This window comes from Pelmatolapia mariae, linkage group LG3_W (genome assembly GCF_036321145.2).
Source record: "Pelmatolapia mariae isolate MD_Pm_ZW linkage group LG3_W, Pm_UMD_F_2, whole genome shotgun sequence".
Lineage (NCBI taxonomy): Eukaryota > Metazoa > Chordata > Actinopteri > Cichliformes > Cichlidae > Pelmatolapia > Pelmatolapia mariae.
In genome coordinates this window covers 62,110,708-62,133,095 of record NC_086229.1, presented here as the reverse complement: position 1 = coordinate 62,133,095, position 22,388 = coordinate 62,110,708, and the positions used below count along the sequence as shown (strand labels likewise).

The 22,388-nt window shown below is 41.0% G+C and overlaps 1 protein-coding gene across 7 annotated transcripts in view; it reads left to right on the top strand.

Annotated features, from left to right (window-relative positions):
• Window positions 1-5,543: 5,543 nt before the first annotated feature.
• Window positions 5,544-22,388, top strand: part of LOC134624716 (uncharacterized) — a 38,795-nt gene continuing 21,950 nt past the window's right edge. The window contains exons 1-7 of one of the 7 annotated variants that reach the window (XM_063469744.1): window positions 5,544-5,714; window positions 8,818-9,171; window positions 9,280-9,639; window positions 11,663-11,703; window positions 13,892-14,566; window positions 15,829-15,955; window positions 16,162-16,547. In XM_063469744.1, the coding sequence (XP_063325814.1) occupies window positions 5,642-5,714; window positions 8,818-9,171; window positions 9,280-9,639; window positions 11,663-11,703; window positions 13,892-13,909 (846 nt within the window). In that variant the 5' untranslated portion in view covers window positions 5,544-5,641 and the 3' untranslated portion in view covers window positions 13,910-14,566; window positions 15,829-15,955; window positions 16,162-16,547. Of the gene's footprint in view, window positions 5,715-8,817; window positions 9,172-9,279; window positions 9,640-11,662; window positions 12,311-13,891; window positions 14,567-15,828; window positions 15,980-16,091; window positions 16,548-22,388 lie in introns of those variants that run through there. The other 6 variants (XM_063469740.1, XM_063469741.1, XM_063469743.1 and 3 more) reach the window with 6 other exon arrangements.

Below are 22,388 nucleotides of genomic sequence, written 5' to 3'. Positions count from 1 at the left end.
TTCCCTGTGTTCTGTGTGGCAAACGTTTCGTATATAATATGAGAGAATCTCAAAAGTGATTGTCTGTGTATTTGATTAACTTTGATCTTAATCATCTCCTGTGTTGGTCGTGTTGCAGATTTGTGGAAACAATGTGGATCTTTCTGTAGCTGACTGCAGCTCAGCTGAGAGACAGTGACCTGCCGTTGTTTTGATTGCTGATGAGCGACTGCTTCTTCCTGCTTAAACCGTTGACTTGCTGTCAGAAACAGGTAAAACTTCTATTACTGAGACAAAGACCAACACTGTTATTGGTTCTGGTTATCCAAAGTCATCAGTGTGGGAGAGACACGTTTCTAAAGTCTTTTTTTAACCACTGGCTGTGACAAAAACAGGAAAGGTTTTATGCACGTTGAGATGTCACTGTCTTTCTGACAACACTGCACCCTTAAATATTACACTGGGGCAGCAGCCTAAACAGAGAAGCCTAGACCTCCTTCTCCCCTGGGCACCTCCTCCAGCTTGTCCAGAGGAACAACAAATCGTTCCCAGGCAAGCCGAGACATAATCTCTCGAGGGTGTCCTGGCTCTGCCCCAGGATCTCCTCCTGATGGGACAGTCTGAAACACCTCACCGAGGAAGCATCCCTTTCAGATCCCAGAAATACCTACTTTCAAAGTGGATGAGCAGTGGCTCTACTCTGAGCTCCTCCTGGATGGTCAAACTCCTCATCCTATCTCTAAAGGAGAAGCCAGCTACCCTTCGGAGAAAGCTTATTTCCACTGCTTGTATCTGCGATCTTGTTCTTTCAGTCACTAGCTGTTCCACTCTGCCTGTCGGTCCCAATCGCTGCCTCCGAAGATTGAAGGGAGCAATCTTGCCTGATTGCTCCCTTCACCCCTCCCTTCACCTCTGATGTCCACTATTTGTTCGGGGGTTACCACCACAACAAGCACCAACCACCTTGTGGCCATAGCTGAGTACAGCAGCAGCAGCAATCGAGGTGCGGAATGTGGTCCATTTGAATTTAGTATCCCCAGTCTCCCTCAGAATGCTGTTGAAGCTCTACCGAATGTAGGAGTTAAAGATCTTGGAGATCAGGGCCTCTGTCAGATGTTCCCAGTGTACCCTGAGTATATGTTTGGGTGCCTCAGGTCTGTCCAGCATCCTCCCCACCACGTGATCCACGTGATCTGGTAACAGAACACCACTGGGGTTCAGATCTGGCAGAGCCTTCCTCCAGGTCTCACTATCGTTTCCCATATAAGTGTTGAAATCTGTCAGTAGGACAACAGAGTCCACAGGTGGAGCACCTTTCAGCACACCGACTATATCTAGCCAGTACCTCTCAACCTCTTTGCCTAAACTCGGGCTCCTTCCACACCAGAGAGGTGACATTCATTGTCCCAATAGCAAGTGTCAGAAGCCAGGGATCAGTCTGCCAGGGTCTCCCGCTTCTTGTCGCTGCCCAACACACATTGCACCTACCCCTATAGTGCCTTCTATGGGTGGTGGGCCTAAAGGAGGGTGGGAATCATCCTTTAGGACCTTGTTTGTGCTGTGCCGGCCAGGCCCAATGAAATAGGGCCCTGCCGCACAATAAAGTAGCGATTCATGTTAATCAATTTGTTGTTAATGATGCAACATCATTATTTTTTATTTCTGCTTTGATTTTTGATTTAGAGAAATAGAAATGTTTTGCCACAGACCTGGATAGCACTGCAATTGTAGTGGATGTTCGTTGTGAGGCATGTTGCAGACAAAGCTGAGCGCAAACACACCACAGATGGCTAAAGTTAAGCCACAGCCAACGTGTCACTTACACAGAAAGGTTTCACATGTGAGTCTGCTGGCTGTGATGTACACGAGTCTGTGGAAAACCAGAGAGCAGACAGGAGCATGTGTGGGTTTCCTACCACAGTCTAAAGATATGCACGTCATTACTGGTGACATGTGTCAGGGCTGAAGCCAGAACGTGAGGTGGTCCTAAAACCAGACTTAAAACGGAGACCCAGAATGAAGTGAACAAGAATTTAATTTACAGTGATGTTGTGACAATAATATTTACATGAAGTAAAAATGAAGTTACTGTAACATGAAGTATGAGGTCTCAGACAAAGTGACTGTGATGTACTATGAACAGAAGCTGTGAGATCATTGTGAACTTTGAACATAAACTGTGATAGACGCAGCTCAGCAAGGGGAACAGTGGTGATGGAGTGGTACTGAAAGAGAGGGAGAGCTTAGTCGGAGTTGGTTTGGGAAACTGACAAGGCAGATCCACAGTTGAAGAATGAAACAGCCTTACTTGTTTGCAGGTGGAGTTTAAAACAAGGGGAGAAGCGTGGAAATGAGGCCTGGCTGACACAAGTGGAGTAATGATCCGAGATTCCAAACAGACAATACGTGGGGACGTGAGACTGGAAAGAGGGTACTGGCTGCAGAGATGTGAGGAGAGACCAGCGTTCAGGTGAGTGAGTTTTCCAAGGAACCACTGAGGACACAAGAGAGCACAGGTGACTACATGAACTATGAGAAACATGGAAGTCATGAAGCCATACAATAGCATTTGTTACCCGACAATCTAGCGGAGACTGGTTGTGTCTTAAATACAGCTGGCCTGATTAACCTCAGGTGGTGAACCTGGGAGGAGTGATGAAGACTCCGCCCAGAGGAGGAAAGCAGGGACTCTGGACTATTACTGTGGCTCATCCAGACCATGACACCATGCACTTATGTTGTTGTTGATCAAGCCTGTATATCTTCCCTCTCACTGACACTAACAGATAACTTATTTAAAAAATGTGAAAAAACAGCATCAGGATGTTCATAAGCTCACAAAAAAGAAAACCTTATTCACAATATCAGTGCAAATAAAGACAGGTATTATGATGTCACATGTAATTCAGTCACAGTGACCTGACATCCACCATCTGATGGAGCATGAGCTTAGAACTGATGTTCAGTGGTCAGTGCCACAGTCTCATCACAGACATCACACAGTCTCTGCCTCACCACTGATTGCTGTCGCCAAGGAGATGGTGGGGTCATTTCCTGCAAAATTAGGTCATAAGACATTTTTAAATGACACAAAATAGTGAAGGTTTTGGTTCAAAGAAAGATGTCACTTGAGAGTCTGCAGGCTATAATGTGGACGAGGCAGCAGATGGGAGCTTATGTGGGTTAAATACCACACTCTAAGGACACGCATGTGAAATACATAATTTCCCGTAGGGATCAATAAAGTATTCTGACTCTGATTCTGATTAACTGCTGACATGTACTTATGTTGTTGTTGATCAAGCCATAAAACCATAAGTCATAACATAAAACTTTTAAAATAATAACGTAGGGATACCAACAAACTGAAATAAAAAATAAAACTTTATTCACAAAGTTCACACAAATACTTGAACACACAACACACATCACAGAAAGCACAGAGAAACTGCCTTACAGTTTTGCAAGTACACTTTACACTCTGCACTTCATTTTTTTTAATTATTAATTAATATAAAAACTCTTACTTTGTGCAACACTGTACTAACTGCCACTTTAGGTCTTGTACTACCACTTTATCTCATGGTGAGAGATGGCGAACCACTGATCATTCTATTAAGAGATATGGAGCCAGAAGAGAGGAGGTCCTGTCGTGTAGCATTATTGTGAGTTGATTCTGGTCAATCAGGTGGGTTTGACAGGTTTTAGTTCTTTTTATCTACTTTGGTTTTGTGCGTGTTTCTATCTGAAAATGTGAAAAACTTAAAATGTCAAAAATCCGCTTTTCATAATATAAAGCTATCATTATATAACTTATAATGATAGCCCAGTAGGTAGAGTGGTGGCCCTATGATTGAAAGGTCAGGGGTTCGATTCCCCTGAACAGCTACCCTGAGGTACTCCTGAGCAAGGTACCATCCTTACACACTGCTCCCCGGGTGGCCAATGGCTACCCACTGCTTCACTGAGTGAATGGGTTAAATGCAGAGAGGAATTTCCCCACGGGGATCAATAAAGTACACTTTCTTTCTTTAAACACATTTAGAAAGACATGAATGTAATATAATAAAAAATATTTTTAAAATAATCTTAAAATGTTATTCTACAAAATGTCCAGCAATTTAATCTGTTTATTGAAGGTGATCGTCTGTGGGACCCAGGAAGACCGTATAACTGCATCTCTACCAACTTGAATTGCAGTTTCTATGCCCTCCAGCCTCTTCCGTTTCATGTGAGAGGATTTTCTCTAAGGCAGGAGAAATTATCTCTAAGAAAAGAAACAGCCTCGGCCATCGCACAGCAGAACAAATTCTCTTCTTAAAGAAAAATGAAAAAGTGTTACCTTAAATGCATCAAGTTTTTACTTTGCAAGTTCATAAGCATTCTCCCTTTCCAGTTTACAATCAATTCTACCCCCAGGTCAAAAATATGTATAAGAAAATTGGCCTAATATTATATTTATAAACATACTTGTCCAGCTGTCCAGTGAATTATAAAAAAGAAAGAAAGAAAACGGTTTCAAAGCAACAGGTTGGAGCGAGTGGTCTTTGATTTACCGAGCAGAGTGACGTCATCTCCCTCCATCACAGGGAGGACAGGACTGCGGCAGTGTCCTTCATCCCACTCTCTGTAATATCAAACCAACACTGATCAGTTCAAAGTCACTCAAACCCTCCTCCTCTTCCTCCGTGACATGATGTCGTAATTGTGGTTATCATGAAAGCAATGGTTCGACTGTTTGACAAAGTGTTCAAATACTCAAACAGAATGATAACCAACTATAAAGGAATAATTTGATGCCTTCATTGAGCGTTAAAACAAATTGTAAGTGGCTGAATTAACTCAGGAAGCCGCAGACAGTAAATCCACATGAATGAAAACATGTCAGTACTTGTGCGATGCCTTCACTGACAGCATGATGCCTTTGAGATTACAGAGCAAACTTTTGGAACCTGAATGACTACCAATGACTTTGTTTAATGTTTATCTTAACGTGACTTGTGTTGATCGTGTTGCAGATTCGTGGGAACAGCTTGCATCTTCCTGTAGCTGAAAGCGGTTTGGCTGAGAGGAAGTGAGCTGAGACGTGTGAATACTGCTTGATCGACTGGACCTCTCTGCTTTAATGACTTCCCACTGAGGCTGAAAAACTTCGTGCATGTTGACCACCAATCTGATCACTGATCAATAATTTCCTGACACAGCCCCCCGACAACACGAAACGAAACAAAAAACAAACAAACAACTGTGAGTCACCAAAGAGTCAGAAAACTGCACGGGAATAGAAAAAAATAATTAATGACGCAACTCGAACAAAAGCATTTGTAAGCCGTGAGGTGATCCCAGGAGGAGGCGGAAGGATAAATAGTTCCTATATCAGGTATTTTTTACACTGGAGTTTCCTCGTATTGTATTCGTCTCCTCCTGTGTTCTCTTTTGATAACAAAATACACCTTTAGCTCAAATCAGTGACGTTAAAAATGAGTTTCGAACATCCAAATTAAGTTCAGAGCAGGAACTTACAGGTCTGAAGTTTCAGTATCAATACGCAGACTGACATTGATCCACTGGTACGCTGTAAAGCAGAAGCTGAAACATGGAGTTGTATTTGGAATAAACTTTGGAAACTTTGTTTGGTGTTTATAGAGATGTCACCGAGAACATGTGTAACATCTTCCGCGCAGGATTTGTGCCGTGGATCATACTCTCCGTGACTCTCGCCTCAGGCTCCGATGGTAAGTGACAGTTTGTTTTAATCTAATCTCATTTAAATGTTGTTCTGACGGAACCTTTTGCAAACATTTTCACATTGTTTGTAGTGACGCATTTTGTTTGGAGTTCACTTTGATTTTTCCGTGTGAATACAAACCAAACCTCCAGTTTAAAAACTCGGATTGGGACCAGAGTGTGGAAACGCCCTTACTCTACTGCTGTCGCAGTTACAAGAACGCAGAACACACACCAAGAATATATGTTCAATCAGTTAAATTGACTTTGTTCTGCAAACGAGTAATTTCCACGTTTGGCGGTGGGACAGTCAGCTTTTATGTTTAAATGGTTTCAGAGCGCTGATGTGCTGCCGCCACCTTCACAGCAGCACTGAGAGCGCGCTCAGTGCTAAAATAATTAACTGTAATTAAAATCTTTGTTTTACCGCTTTGTGCGATAAATCACCACATTAACGATTTTCTGCAGCATTCATAGTTTCATATTTATGTGTTAGCGAAGGAGAAATGCGCAGGAATTCTGGTGTAAATGTCGAGACTGAACCGAGGATTATTACGGAGGAATAAACACACAACAGCCTTCCGCCATTTTTAGACTTAACATCGCTCCCAAGAGTGAGAGAGAGAGTAACTTTATTGACAGCCACATGCCAAACAATGATTTTATTGGCTGTTTCCATTTTCCTTTATATCCTCTCTACATCAGCTCAAACATTGTCTGTGTCTAGAAAATACTAAAGAAAGACGTCCTTCTTACAGTTTAGAGCATATTTTTATCTAACACCTCCACTTGTTCTCACTTTGTCATTCTCCTAAAAACACGAGGTTTCTCACCCAGTATCATATAAAACTTTTTTTATGTACGGTATGAACATAAACCATTCAAATTTAAACAACTTAACTTTTGTAGCAGGTTTTGTCATCACATCTGTTACCATCCCATCCATTGGCCAGCTATCCAAAATAATTTTCCTTTCATTTACAGTTGACCTTATAAAGTGATAGTTTATGTCACTATGCTTGCATCTCTGTCTGGTTAAATGATTCATTGCCAATGCTATCACACCCTGGTTCTCTTCATAAACCTTATGTGGTGCATAGGTCCATCGATACCTTGTTGATGTTGTTGTATGAGTACATACTCTCTTGTACAGTTGTAGCTAAGGCCATGTACTCAGCTTCACAGCTGGATAATGCAACAGTGGTTTGCGTTTTAGTTTTCTATTACATTAAATGATCATTCACAGTCAGGCCTATACAGTAACCAGTTCTGCTGTGTCATTCTGTCTGTTACATCAGCCCCACAATCTGGATCGCTATGTGCTCAGAACTCTGCTTTTATTGCAGCACTGATCAGACGACGTCTCTGTACCTTTGGAAATCGTTCATCTTTTCTACACCATCAGTGTAGTTCAGTTTTTGCTCACAAGGTGTCGCTCTAGCTTTGTAACCTTGCATATTAAACCTTTCAAGGATTTTTTTCCCCCACATATTTTTCTTTTTTCTGTGACATCCTCACATAGTTATCTCTCTGGTCAAAATCAACACCAATACAATGTTTCAGTTAACCCAAATCTTTCATTTAGAATTTTCTTGCCTACATTTCCTTCACAACAATCAGTGTGTTGTTATTGCTGGTGTCAATGATCAGGTCATTTACCCATTTTATCAAGATTACCTTTTCATTCTTTGGTGTTCATGTGTAACCATAAAATTGAGGAGCACAAAATTGTTCCTACTCATATGTTCATGTAGCATCTTATTCCAGCTTCTGCCTGATTGTTTTAGCCCATACAGTTACTATTTCAACCTTACATTTGTATCAGATTCAGCCTCCTTTTAGCTCTCTGGTTGTTTCATGTATGTCTCACAATTTAGTGGTGCACGCAGATAGGCAGTTTTAACATCCATCTGATGTAAAACCATGTTTAATTGTACTGCTCTTTGCATAGATACCATGATAGTGGTCAGATAAGCAGTGGGAGAGAAAGTTTCTTCAAAGTCTACACCCATCTTTTGACTTTGTCTTTTTAGTCCTCTTTTATATCTTAAAGTCATCTTTATCACATGGCATCATGTCCGTTTGTGTTTGTCTTTCCACAGTTGTTTTCATCACAGACATGGCGAATCTGTGGCTGAGCACTTTCCCACTGTTAGGATAAAAGACCCAGTAGGCTGAAATATTGTTGTCATTTCCAGCTAACATTCCCTTTGCACACCTTGAGTCTAGTTTTCTCTTGTTCTGTTTATAAACATAATATGCTGTTCCAAATGTTTGCATCTTGAAAAGGTTTGACTTTCTTCTTGTCAGCATCAATTACGGTGTCTGTTTTGTGAGTTTGTTAAAACATCTGTTCCTCACCACAGCTGCTGTTTGTACTGCATACAAACTGCTTAAATAACTCTCTCTCTATAAGCATACATCTGGCCACGTCAAAACTGTAGTCAGTTTTGCTTAGCAGTACTCTTTTGATGTGGTGTGTGTGGTTCTTAGGTCTCATGTCTGATCCCAGTTTTGCTAAGAAGAGTCTGATAAGTTTTTAAGTCTGTTCTGATCTGATACTTTTAATCTGCCCATATGGGGCTGTATCAGCCAGAAACCTTTGTGTTGCTTGCACCTTGTCACTCTTACTTTCGAGATAATACACGAACACTGCACTGGAATGATCATTACCTATACTCCTGCATCAGGCTCCTTATTCCTAGTCTGCATAAACTTTACCTTTGTGCACACCTCACAATGTGGGGTCTGAGGGTGGGTGGCTTTATCTGTTTTAGCTTTGGTAAAGGCAGCTGGTGGGGACACCCAGCCTTATGAACAAGATAACTTGAGAAAGAGGACTTTCAAACTGATACCTCAGCTTTAAAAGGCTGATGGGGTATTGTTGTCAACTGGTTAGGCAGGTGGGCAGCGGCCTGGAGAACAAAGTGTGTGAATGTGAGAATGAAGATGAGTTTGACCAGAACTTGGTCAGAAGTCAAGTTTTCCAAAATTCTTGTGAGTGCGGTAAATCAAGAACAAGGCAACATTGGATTTTTTTTTAATGGATACCATTAGCTTTATCTCTGTTTTCTCTCTCTTACTTTAGCTATCTTTTATTTCTTCTTTCAGACAAGATAAACATCAGAGCTGAGTCTGGACAGAACATCACTCTGCCATGTCGAGCTCACAACAATCAGAAGCCCATCATAGTTGTAGAATGGATCAGATCTGATTTGGGAGCAGGTTATGCCTTGTTGTTCCAGGATGAGCACTTTGTTCCAGATCACCAGCATCCATCTTTTAAGAATCGGGTGAATCTTCAGGACAAGCAGATGAAGGATGGAGACGTGTCTTTGATTCTGAACAACGTGACGCCTGCTGATAGTGGAACATATGAATGCCATGTCGTCACGCGAGGAGCAAACCAGAGGGAGAGAGCAACAGAGCACACCTGTACCATCGAGCTAAAGATTCTTCCTCTTGGTGAGTTACTACAATTGTTTTTGATCAACAAATGAGCTGCTTCCTAGTTGCTGATGTTGTCTATTATGTTTTTAACCTCTCTGCTCTGTGGTGTTTCCTGTCTTTCAGTCCAGATAAACACGACAGCTGGACAGACAGTCATTCTGCCATGTCAAGTTTCAAACCTCGACACCAATCCCAGTGTGGTTATAGAGTGGAGCAGAACCGATCTGGGGACAGAACATGTCTTCTTTTACCAGGACCAGAAGTTTATTCCAGATGACCAGCATCCATCTTTTAAGAACCGAGTGGATCTGCAGGACAGACAGATGAAGGATGGAGACGTGTCTTTGATTCTGAAGAATGTGACAATTAATGACACTGGAACATACATGTGTTGCGTCTTCATGAAGGGAGCAAAACACAGAAGGAGAGCAAAACTGGATAGTGACCTCATCAGTGTTGTCAACCTGAGTGTTGTTCCTCCAGGTGAGTGAGTAGAGTTGAGTGTGTGTGTGATCAGAGGTGAAGCTGCTTCCTGGTTGTTGATGTTTGTTTGTCTGTGAAAGTTTTCAGTCATCCAGCTCATCGTAATCTAAGGAGCTCGGAAAGAAAAGCATCTGGACATCTTTACGTTGCTTAAAGATGTCTCACTCTCATCCAAGAAGCTTCTTCGGTTCTAGGTTCAAATGGCAGAGAGTCCCAGACTTAAGCCCGATGGGAGAACATCCCAGTGTTCTTTAGACCCAGGAACACACTCAGACAAAAACTGGTTCTTCCCGAAGACAAAACTCCTCACAAACTTAAAATCATTGTGTATACTGTACAATGTAACGAGGAATGCTCAGACCTCTAAATTGGAGAAACCAAACAGCCACTTCATAAACGCATGGCACAATGTAACGCAGTAAAGGATCAGGGTGCCTGACTGCAGCTTGATAATAAGCTAGTCAGAAGTGCTTCGATTATGGAGCCTGAGTGTGCGGATAAAATACAAACAACAGAAGTAGAACCTGAATATACATGTATTATGTATCTTATGGTGAGATGAAATTTATAGACAGATAAACAAAAGAAAAATATATATACATTTTAAATATCAACACTTCACCGAGTTCTTTTGATTCCTCAGAGGCAGCCGATGGAAGACAGAACACTGCTCAGTAGACCATTTAACACTTTATTACTTCTAGAAGGTAGATGCGTCCTGCATGACACGTTGCCGCAGATCTCAAAATGGTGGTGTGCCCCTGACAGTTTAATTACAGAAGCTCTCTCATTCTAGTCTAAACAACAGTGTCTCAGTAACTTTCCACTAGAGATGGTGCCCTCTTGTCTAATTTTCCCAGGCAAGCGTGAGCGAGAGTCTGCAATTTCTACTCCCCATTGACACATGGTCTAATGCCTTTATTTTTCAGGGCTGTGTCGACTTAATACTACACTATATAACTTCATAACACTTCTTAATAAATAAGCATAGCATTATTGAGGCACTGAAAAATTATTTATTCCCAACTACATATATATTATAAAAAACACAATGATAATGATGATAATAACAACAATAATAATAATACAAAAAAACTAATTTGGTCCCAAGAGGAAGTTGGACAAGGTATAGTCAGCTTAGTTTAGTTGACCTGCAATAAGCCGTGTTTCCAAACAGGTAGGAAGTTGACGTCCATTTATCAGTTCATATAGATTTATCAGTCCTACCGCAATACAGCGGTGGTCGGGTGGCTCGCCATCCTGCGCCATCCTGCAAGGTCGGGTGGCTCGCCATCCTCATAATAGGACTAGGTCTTATGGGGCTAGATTTCACAATGAGCTCACCTGAAACCTTGGCTGATTGATCGGGGCGATCGTGGCTCAAGTGTTGGGAGCTCGCCTTGTAATTGAAAGGTTGCCGGTTCGAGCCCCGGCTTGGACAGTCTCAATCGTTGTGTCCTTGGGCAAGACACTTCACCCATTGCCTACTGGTGGGGGTCAGAGGGCCCGGTGGCACCAGTGTTCGGCAGCCTCGCCTCTGTCAGTGCGCCCCAGGGTGGCTGTGGCTACAATGTGGCTTGCCATCACCAGTGCGTGAATGGGTGGATGACTGGATATGTAAAGCACTTTGGGGTTCTTAGGGACAATTAAAGCGCTATATAAATACAGGCCATTTACCATTTACCAGGCCATTTGTGACCTACACCTGTTTTTACACCTTGGCTATTGTGATTAGGTAGAGGATCATTAGGGGGTCCATGTCCCTTTTGGGGGGACACTCTTCTCGGTTGAGAGGTGAAATGTCTTCAAGCAACTTAAAGAAGTTCAGACGCTCATTAGACTTGATGTTTGTTTCTAAAGATGTTGTTGATGAGACTTTGTAGAAAGCAGCTGGTCTGAGTGATGTGATCAGAGTGCAGTAGATAATGTCTGACAGCAGTTTGAAGAGGAAATGGATTCTGTTCTGTTCTTCACTCATCACCTACCTGACAGCTGACACCTCACACCTGTTTCTCACCTGCAGGTCAACAAGGAGACACAGAGGATGGAGTCATTAGATATAAAGTGATATATTTTCTTTTGTTTCTTGTACCAGTTCCCGTGGCTGTTATTTTGATCTGTAAAAAAAAGAACAAAAATAATCCCCCACTTCCTACTCCTCTGACTGATGAAGTAGCAAATGAAGTTTACTGAACAATCTCTGCGTTGATATTAGGGCTGCCATGACGACAATCAAAATCATCGACATCTAATTTAATAGTCGACGCGTCGTTTGAACCTTCGTAAGATCCCAAAAGACGCAAGAATAAGTAGTAGGATTTAAGAGTGTAATAACTGAAACTGTAACGGACTGAAACAGAACATGGCAGCGCTGCATGTATAAGGATGCCAGCTGCCGTTAAACCCCGAAGAAGAAGAAACTGTGTCCCAGAATTCATAGTGCGGCCCTGCTCAGTTTCCAACAATGGCAGCAGCTAGTTAGTTTTAATGTTACTCTTATTATTCTTTCTGAGTCACATAATAAACGTTTAACATATTTTCAGGCGAGAATGTGGCTGTGTAAACCTCAAATATCTGCTCAGTTTATCAAGACACCACATATATTCAAAAGCGCTCCGACATCTTCTGTTACCCACCAGCTCGATAGCTAAGCGGGGTTCAAGGCTCACCAAACCTACCGCAGTCTTTCGCTACTCAGGTTAAATTATAATTAATCTTTACTATATTATTAGACCTTTATTTATCCATATAAAAATCTCATTAAGATTCAAATCATATTTCCTAGAGAGACCTATCAACATGACAACAAAAGTAAAAACACATACAGCATATAACAACATAACAATATCTATATCAAATTGATATTACTAGAATTTTTAAATAGTAGTATATAAAATCAAAAGTATCTCTAAAATATCAAACATCGATCAAACTCTGATTTGATGTACAAGGATCTTTGATATATCAAATCTTGTGATTTGATATCAATAGGGCAGCACGGTGGTTAGCACTGTTGCCGCACAGCAAGAAGGTCCTGAGTTCAATTCCACCATCAGGCCGGGGTCTTTCTGTGTGGAGTTTGCATATTCTCCCCGTGTTCCCTCCAGGTACTCCGGCTTCCTCCCACCGTCCAAAGACATGCAGCTTGTGGGGATAGGTTAATTGGATAATCCAAATTGCCACTAGGTGTGAATGTGAGTGTGAATGGTTGTCTGTCCCTGTGTGTTGGCCCTGCGACAGAGTGGCGACCTGTCCAGGGTGTACCCTGCCTCTCGCCCTACGACAGCTGGGATAGGCTCCAGCGCCCCCCGCGACCCTGAAAAGCAGAAGCGGAAGCGGATGGATGGATGGAGATCACTTGTCATCGATCAAACTCTGATTCGATGTACGAGGATCTTTGATATATCAAATCTTGTGATTTGAAATCAGTAGATCACTTGTCATCAATCAAACTCTGATTCGATATCCAAGGATCTTTGATATATCAAATCTTGTGATTTGAGATCAATAGATCACTTGTCATTGATTACACTCTGATTAAATGAACAAGGATCGTTGATATATCAAATCTTGTGATTGATATTGATGGATCACTTGACATCGATCAAACTCTGATTCAAGTACGAGGCAGCAGAGAGGACCTTGTATGGGTTTACTACCACATTCTAAAGGTATGCATGTAATCTCAACTGGTGAAATACAAATCTGACACACCAACATCAGGATCAGCGCTTTCCCTCAGACTGACATGTAGAGAATGTGAGCTGACAGAACAAATAAAATTTATGTACGAAGTTTACACAAACAACCAGGTATTATAGTATATATATTTATATATATTATAGTGGCACACGTAATTCAATTACAGTGATATGAGAGCCACCATCTAACTGATGGAGCACAGGCTCAGAACTGATGTTCAGTGGTTATCTGCGTAATATCATCATAGTCCCCAGACAATCTCTCTGTTGACAAAATAATAATAATGTAAGATAATCATAGTGTTACCTTTGGCTCTGCGTCAATGTCAGTTAGCAGTCTAACAAAGCTCTGCCTGCAGAGCACAAGTTAGTCCAAAAACGGTTTAGCAAGAGATGTGTTGCGGGGCTACCTAGTACAACGCACACACAGCTGTGATGCTTGTGGCCTTATTAATGCAACTTATTTCAAGCTGCTGTAAACACTGTTGTACACACTGCTTCCTTACCTAGCTTGCTCGTCCTGCACTAAGCTCTCCCCTCTTCCTTTCTAGGTCCTGGCATTCTACTGAAGTAGGGAAGGCGGCATTAGATGATGACTACCATCTGCGTTGGAGAGCCGTCCCTGGCACTGCCCCCTGAAACCACTACACCATCCCTTCCATGCAGCTGAGCCACCGATCACACTATGACCAGATCAGGAGCTCCCTTCTGGATGAAATCAGTTAAGGAGCTGGTCAGCTCTGCAAAGCCTGGCATTAACCGGGGTAATAACCAGTCAGCATCAAAAACTGTCTCACCTGCTTTTTGGTCTTGGAATGCAGGCAGGATCCCATAGCTGTTTTGTCCATTTCAGGGTGCATCTGCCCACCTTCCAAGTATACCCCAGGTACTGTAATGCTTTCGGTTTAACAGCACATTTCTTTCCATTGGCCATGAGCCCTGCCTCCTTCAGGGACTCCAGGACTGCAGCCACCCACTTCCAATGGTCCTCTCAGGTGTTGTCACTATGGATAATGACGCTATGGATAATGAAGTAGCAGATGGGGCCCCCGACCAAGCTGAAGGGAAGTGTGATTACTTTTTCCAACCTGTCGGAGTGGAGAAGGACATTTTTTCTGTAGATTGTGGAGGGAAGGGGTTCCGCCAGAAGCCTTTGGTAGATATGAGTTTTGTGAAAATGGAGCTGTGACTAATCAGTCCAGGACCTTGTCGACCCAGGGCATGGGGTAAGCATCAAAGTGTGACACTTCATTCACCTTGTAGTGGTCAAAATAGAACCATATAGCCGCATTATTCTTTACCAGTCTTTTTTTGACCAGGATATGTCCTTCAATGCACATATTAAACAAATATGTGGAACTACTTTCTTCCATTTGCGCAACATCTCTAAAATTAGAACTAAAAACTCCCTGAAAAGCCTTCAGTTAATCCAAAATGCTGCAGCAAGAGTCCTGACAGGGACTAGAAAGAGACCTGATTTCTCCAATATTTCCATCCCTTCATTGGCTTCCTGTTAAATCCAGAATTGAATTCAAAATTCTGCTCCTCACATACAAGGTCTTAAATAATCAGGCCCCATCTTATCTTAATGACCTTATAGTTCCATGTGACCCTATTAGAGCACTTCGCTCTCGCACTGCAGGCCTACTTGTTGTTCCTAGAGTATTTAAAACGGAGGGAGAGACTTCAGTTTTCAGGCCCCTCTTCTATGGAACCAGCTTCCAATTTGGATTTGGGAGACAGACACTATCTCTACTTTTTAGATTGGACTTTAACTTTTCTTTTTACCATAGCAAAAAAAAAAAAAGAGAAAAAAACCTGTATAGTGTATATTAATTTGTTAGTAATGATGTGACACAGTTTTCTGCCCAAGCCAAAGACTTGGGTTGTGCTTCAGGTAGAGAGGTGTAGTAAGTGGTGGTGCTACAAACATGGCTGAGAGCAAACACACCACAAATGGCTAAAATAGAGCCAGAGCCAAAGTTTCAGTTTCATAGGAGAGTCTGCAGGCTATGATGTCTATAGAATAACGTACATACGTGGCAGCAGATGGGAGCCTGCATGGGTTTACTACCACAGTCTAAAGATATAAATGTCATTTTAACTGCTGACATGTACTTATGTTGCTGTTGATCAAGCCTGCATGTCACTGATGCTAACATCAAACTTATGATAAAAGGTGAAAAAAACAATAACAACAAGCTGAGAGAAAAACTAAAACTTTATTCATGAGGTTCACACAAACAAAGCCAGTTACTATACGGTTACATTATTCAGTCACAGCGACCTGAAAACCACCATCTGATGGAGCGTAAGCTTAAAACTGATGCTCAGTGGTCACCTTGACAATATTATCATAGTCCTCACAGGAGATGGTGGTGTCATTCCTTGTAAAATGAGGTCATAAGATGTATTTAAATGAAGCAAAAGCAATTGAGCTTGATAAATAATCAGGGATACTCAAAGTGTTACCTTTGTATCTATATAGGGACACCATGAGGAAATTGGAGATGAAGTATGGACAGAACACCACCAGGTGACAGACCAGTGTGATCATGAGGTGAAGGGAAGTGGAGTCAAAAGGCCAAGATGCAGAGAGAATTGCACCTTTTCAGGTGAATATATGGACAAAATAAAAGGTGAATGCAGACTGCTGATGGGACCTTGATGTTACAGGCAGAATTAACTAGTCAGTTCTCCCCACCCATCTCCACACTGAGTCCTCTGTTGTTTGCTTGTGTTTCTCCTCAGAGTCCATCCAGCACAGTTTAGTGAATCTGGATTTTTTAAAGGTGAATATACTTCCTGCATTCTTTTAAAGGTCAAATATTTAGCAGGCTTCAGTAGTGATGGTGAGATGAAGCCTCGTGATGAACTGAAGCTTTCCATCCAACTGGTCGACTCATGGTTCGAAGCATTGTGATGAATCGTTTGCTCTACTGCGCCATCAAGTGGACAATTCAAGTGAAACAGGCTCTTTGACTATAATGATGTGATGTGTAAACCTCTAAACCAAATAAATAAATTGTTTTCATGGTTATTTATCCCGAACATTGTCTCAGTATGTCTGATAGAAAAGAAAGTGGAAACTATCAGGACAACGTTTTGGTATGATTGTGTAACTGTGTAATCATGCTTATGTACATCTGGATAATGACACAAACTGTGTGGTGCTTCACTTTTTAATAAACTAAAAGACAGAAATCAGATTATAGGATCTGTAGTGTTGTTTATTTATATTATGGTTCTTATCATTCGTGATATTTATTACTCTATGCATAGTTTATTAGAAGAGATGAGATATAAAAAAAATCTCCTCCTTGCTGGTTCCATTGAAGAAAAAAATCTGGCACCAGCAAACCAGTTCCTGAATCAGTCATGTGGTACGGACTGCCCGCGAAACCTCGAACGTCACTGCATACGTAATCAAAGCAAACCTCGATACGCGCTTCACAAAAACTCCCCTGAAATTACCCGACACATGCTTCGGAGCTTCGACACACACGACACATCATTAGGCTTCAGTGATCAATTACTGTAATAATCATCATGTCATGCTACAGCAAAGCCTAAAAAGCATCAAATGTTTGAACTCATGTCAGGTTTAAATTGACTGACCTTGATTTGTTGCACTGCTCAGCAGTGACATCACAACTTAATTGAAATCCCACTGAGGTTAGTTTGAGTTTGACATTCAACAAAATAGCAGAGAAAACAGAAAACCACCAGACTGTGGAGAACACAGACGTTATGGGTTTGGTTGAGCACTTATAGAGTATAATTCATGCTGTATGTTTAAACCGTATTGATGTATTTCTTTTTTTTTTTTATATTTTTCTATTTCTGCTCTGCTGTATTTTGAATTCAAATATTGTACTCCCTGCCATTTATTTAATTACTATGTAATCCTACATTATTATAGCTAAAGTGACTCAGCAATATAAAAGTTGTTCCAACCATCTAAAGCTGCAACATTAAAATAAAACAGACATAAATCAATAATTATGATCCTGTATCATCTATATGATTTTGGAGAGTAATTTCTGTTAGTATTTCTTTAGGTATATTACTTTTGTATGATTACTATATTTTCTGCACTTATGTATGAATCCTGGTTGCACTTACTGACCTCAAACTGATTTTACGTGGCACACAGCACTCAAAACCTGTCAAAAAATGTTTTAGTATGACTTTGGTAAGCTACGAAGATGGATTGCGGGAGCATTACGGTTACCGTAGTCAGGAGGCTCGCAGAGTAAACTGGGTCCAAAACTCAGTCTGCTTCAGGTCCCAAAGTCAAACAAACACTGCAACATCACTGAGAGTTAAAAACCATCTCAATTCTTTCATCTTTAATAAAATGTTTAGTGTTGCTGCTTTAGCAGGGGTAACACTTCAGTTTAACATCAAGGCATCCAGAAAAACAGAATTTATTAAATTTAACGGAGTTAGAACTTAGCAGGAAGTTAGTTCGCTAGTTTCCACCTAAACATGATATAGCATGTTCTGACTGAGAGATTGCTGAAAACTTTTTAAATGTACAGCTCTGCTGTCACTTCACACATTGATGAAGACAGAGAACTAAACAGCAGTGATGTTTGTAGGGTTACTGAAGTTGGGCTAACTGGTATATAATAATGTGCTACGTGATCACTAGTGGCACAGCTATGTTAGCATAACATAAACACAGTGAAGCTGGAGGATGAATGCTAACTCTTTTCCACTCGATAAAAGTTAACGTGAGGTGGTTAGAGACAAATGCAATCGCATGGCAGGATGCTGTATATGGACCAAACTTCAGTCAGGAGAACAACTGAGATCCACAATACCAGGTTAGTCATTAATATACTACAACAACATGGGAATAGAGCAGCTGTGAGAGAATTCAACATGAATGAATCAATGGTACGGAAGTGGAGGAGGCACGAAGAATGAGTTGAGTAAACTTTGACTTATCTGACTGTTTTGTTTTGCTTAATGCGCCTTATGGTTTGAAAAATATGGTATTCAAGCAGAATTCTGACTTTACTAGTCGTAAAACATCACCTTGTAAAACAGTTATTTCACGCTGTTTAAACTTCTGTGCAGCTATCTGTATAGTTTCTGTATAGCAATGTTAAATTCAGTATTGAATTAGTTGTGATTTCCTGTTGACCCATTGTCTCGCTCTCCTCTATCAAAACTGATCTAATACACCTCTGATCCAATGTTCCCTCTACTTTTTCACGTCTGAGCAAACACACAAACTCTCTGAGCGATCCCTTGGACCACTGTGAGCAACATCAGACGTGTGCACTGTGGTCACGCCGGCATCTAATCCATCAAAGTTACATGGTTTATAAAAATAATCAAATTACAGCATTTAGATTTATGTTAGACGAATTTTAATTAACTGCTTTTGCCCACTTACAACAAAAACTTGTTCTTGTTCATGACCTGTGTAGTATGTTAACACTCTTGGAGGAAAAAATAACTTGAACTCCAATTTTGAAAACACAACTTTTTTATTTATTTATTTATTTATTATAAAGCTCTGACTTGTATTATGACTATGAGTCTGTGGTCTGGGAGAGAGTCCTGTAACTCTGTAACAAATTATTTGTGCCACTCCAAAAAATAATTTCTGTCCACTATGAGATAAAGGAGAACAACAGCCTGATACCTGCAGGCCTGACAACAGGAGATGTATCACTCCTGTAACACCTGTAACATTCAGCAGTCGCCTCATTGTTCTGACACACACAACAAAACTATTGACTACACTACACACTAACTACACGTTGCAAATCTCTCACATCTCAAAGCACCGCCGTCACTCCTAAAACTTCCTCCCGTTTCTTAACAACAATTGCTACGTTGCCATATAATTATTTTAAATTGGTCCACATGGTACATGTTCGGGGGTTTGTTTGTTTTTTTGGTTCTTCTCACAGGCGGAGAGTGTTTCGAGCATTTTTCTTATAAAACGCCGTTTTTACCGTTTCTTCCTGCAGTAAATATAAACAACGATAGTATTCACGAAGAACACCAAACATTGCAGATATTTTTATCATAACTCTGGTTTTACGTGGCCTATCAACACAATTTAAAAACTGGTAGAAAGTCCACACTTTTTCCGTCAGTTGTTCCGTCTGTCCTGCTCACATCTCCAATGGTTGTACACGTTGTCATTAACGTGGCTTTACTCCACATCAGCCACGCAGCTTTTCCAGCTAAAACACCGGTGTCGGCACATAAGGACGCTGTCATAGCCTGTCAACCACGTTGATTAGCTGCATATATACGAATTGTAATGTGTGGTGGAGATGAAGCCAGCCGCAGAGGTGTGCAGGTGGATAGCGAATGAGCAACAGCTTCTGACTTTCCAAAAGTACTAATTTATTTAGAATATCAAAAATAACCTCCAATAACCTCTACCACACATTACTCGAGAACACACTAGTCCGCGTACACACGGGAGCATCCATTACAGGGAGAGTGTGAAGAAGAACAAAAAGGGGTTGACACACCAGTCATGAAATGGGAGGCGCCACCATGTGGTGATACACTGCATTACAACAGCAACTGTTACAAAATGTGAATCGCATCATTGGCTGGACAATGGGATAAGGTGTCATCGTTCTAATTTCATATGGGAGCAGGCATTTAAGTACTGACTAACACTGCAAAACAGAATTGTTAAAGTGTTAATTTTAATTTCAATTCACGTTAGATGTTTTCTGTGCGCAAAGTAGATTTTTTGTGCCCAGAGACCATGCCAGCAGTGCGCAATTGCGTATGCGCGCACTTTAGAGGGAACATTGCTCCAATCCCACACCAATCTGAATGTTTGTGATAAAGAAACAATAGATTTTTATAGATAATCATTGCATGTGTCCTTTATCCAACTCTCAGTGATATCAGATTAACACTCCTCCTCTTCCTCTGTGATAGGATGCCAGTGTTGTGGTTTATAGTAAAAGCAAAGTTTTCCCTGTCAGTCTGCAACAAACATGAGAAAAAACCCTTTTAAATAGTTAAGCTGGCTGATATCTATTAAGATGGACAGAAACAAATTGGTACCTCTATGATGGTCTGAGATAAAGCAAAATTTGTGGGCAAGTAGCTGAAATCAGCCAGGAAACTGCACAAATGAATACATGTAAACATGTTGGTGTCTGTCAGACGCTTTCATTGACAGTTCTCCATGTCCAAGATTTGAGGGAAACCTTTTCTTACTTAAAAAAGATAATCTTAATATTAGTTATCAATGGGTTTCATTAATTTTGTTGTTGCCATATTGTGTTGATCGTGTTGCAGATTTGTGGAAACAACTTGCATGTTTCTGTACCTGACTGTGGTTCAGCGGACAGGAAGTGAGCTGGAGGTGGTCTGATTTCTGATGAGTGACTGCATGCTGCTTTAACCACTGACTTGCTGTCAGAAACAAATAAAACTTCTCCTACTGAGACAAAGACCAACACTGTGATTGGTTCTATTCATCAGTGTGGGAGACACATTTCTGAAGTTATCCATACAGGTTGACCTGTCACGGTCTTCCTGACAACCCTACACATACAAAAAAAAAAAAAAAAATTGTGAGCCACGCAAAAAGTTACTGCTGAGACAATCTGAGTGCAGTGAACTCATTTTCGTGTTCAAGGAAGAGTACAAAGTGGCCCACACCTCTGCACCATGACTATCATCAGCCTGAACTGCTAATAAAAGGAAGGATGGATCCATTCTTTCATGATGTTGTTGTAGCCCCCTCTGATTCAAAGTGTAAACATTGTCCTTTCATACTTTGATTACGGCAATAAGTTATCGATGGTGGCCCCGAGAAACCAAACGGACTGCAACTTTAAAAAAAAACACCCCCCCCCCCACAACACCAGCAATAAGTCAAATGCTGCAAAAGCACACAAATCACAATGGAAATAGGAAAAACGAATAGAAAAAATGGAAATAGGAAAAAACAGATTTCCGAAAGCACAAGTGAAGTGTTTCTGGGGAGACAATAACCCGACGAACCAGTTGCAGGAACCAAAATATGCTAGGTAAGTGCGTTTTAATCTCCTTATCGCGAGCCGTGGGGATTTTTTTTTTCTTTCTCTCACCCTCTCTCTCACACTTTTTTTACGGTTCACTCCGCACATGAGTCTTGTGCTTTGCGCTGGGAAGAGGGGGGAGGGGCAGTAGTTACACTTGCAGTAGCACAGGAACAGACTCCAAAACACGTAAAAACTCCAAAACACGTACAAAAGACAACAGAAGTGCTCCAGAATGCTAGGGGCAGTGTTGAGCTTTTGTTACCTAGCTACACAAGCAAGCAAGTACCAACGACCGGATTTGGTGTGTGGTAGTAACAGGTAAATGAACATTTTATTTTTAAATTATTTGAATATATATGAGTGCTTGTGTATGAATACACAAATCATACACATATGCTTTCAATTGTGTAATTTAACTGATCTAGGTAGCTCTGTTTTGGAAGTTCAGTTGAAGCTAGAAATGTGTTTTGGAGTTTGTAAGTGTTTTGTCTCCAGGGGCCACCGCATATATTTATATATAAACATATATAAATAAAGCCACTTTTTTTACATTAGTAATTCCATTTGTGCATAATTTTATATTATTGTTAATAATAAATTAATTAAAGCAACAAAACAACCTGAACAGCTGGTTCAGAGCCGAAAGAGCCGGCTCTTTTTAGTGAGCCGAGCTGAACGAGCCGGTTCTCTAAAAAGAGCCGGAAATCCCATCACTATTGCTATGAACCCTCAACCCATGGGAATGTGCAGACAGCGGAGGTACAGCTGTACTCATACATTTAAATAACCTGGCAGAATTTCTAACTTTGGGAATTATGAGATAAAATACAAAATCTTTTATTTCACATGTGCTCATGTTTGACCTTTTTAAATCATAATGACATCAGAAAAAAACCCAAATGACCCCAATCAAAAGTTTACATACCTTGGAAATTTTGGCATGATAACAAACAAGTTGACACACACAGGTCTAAATGACTATTATGGTAACCATCCTTACCTGCCATTTGTTTGCTTG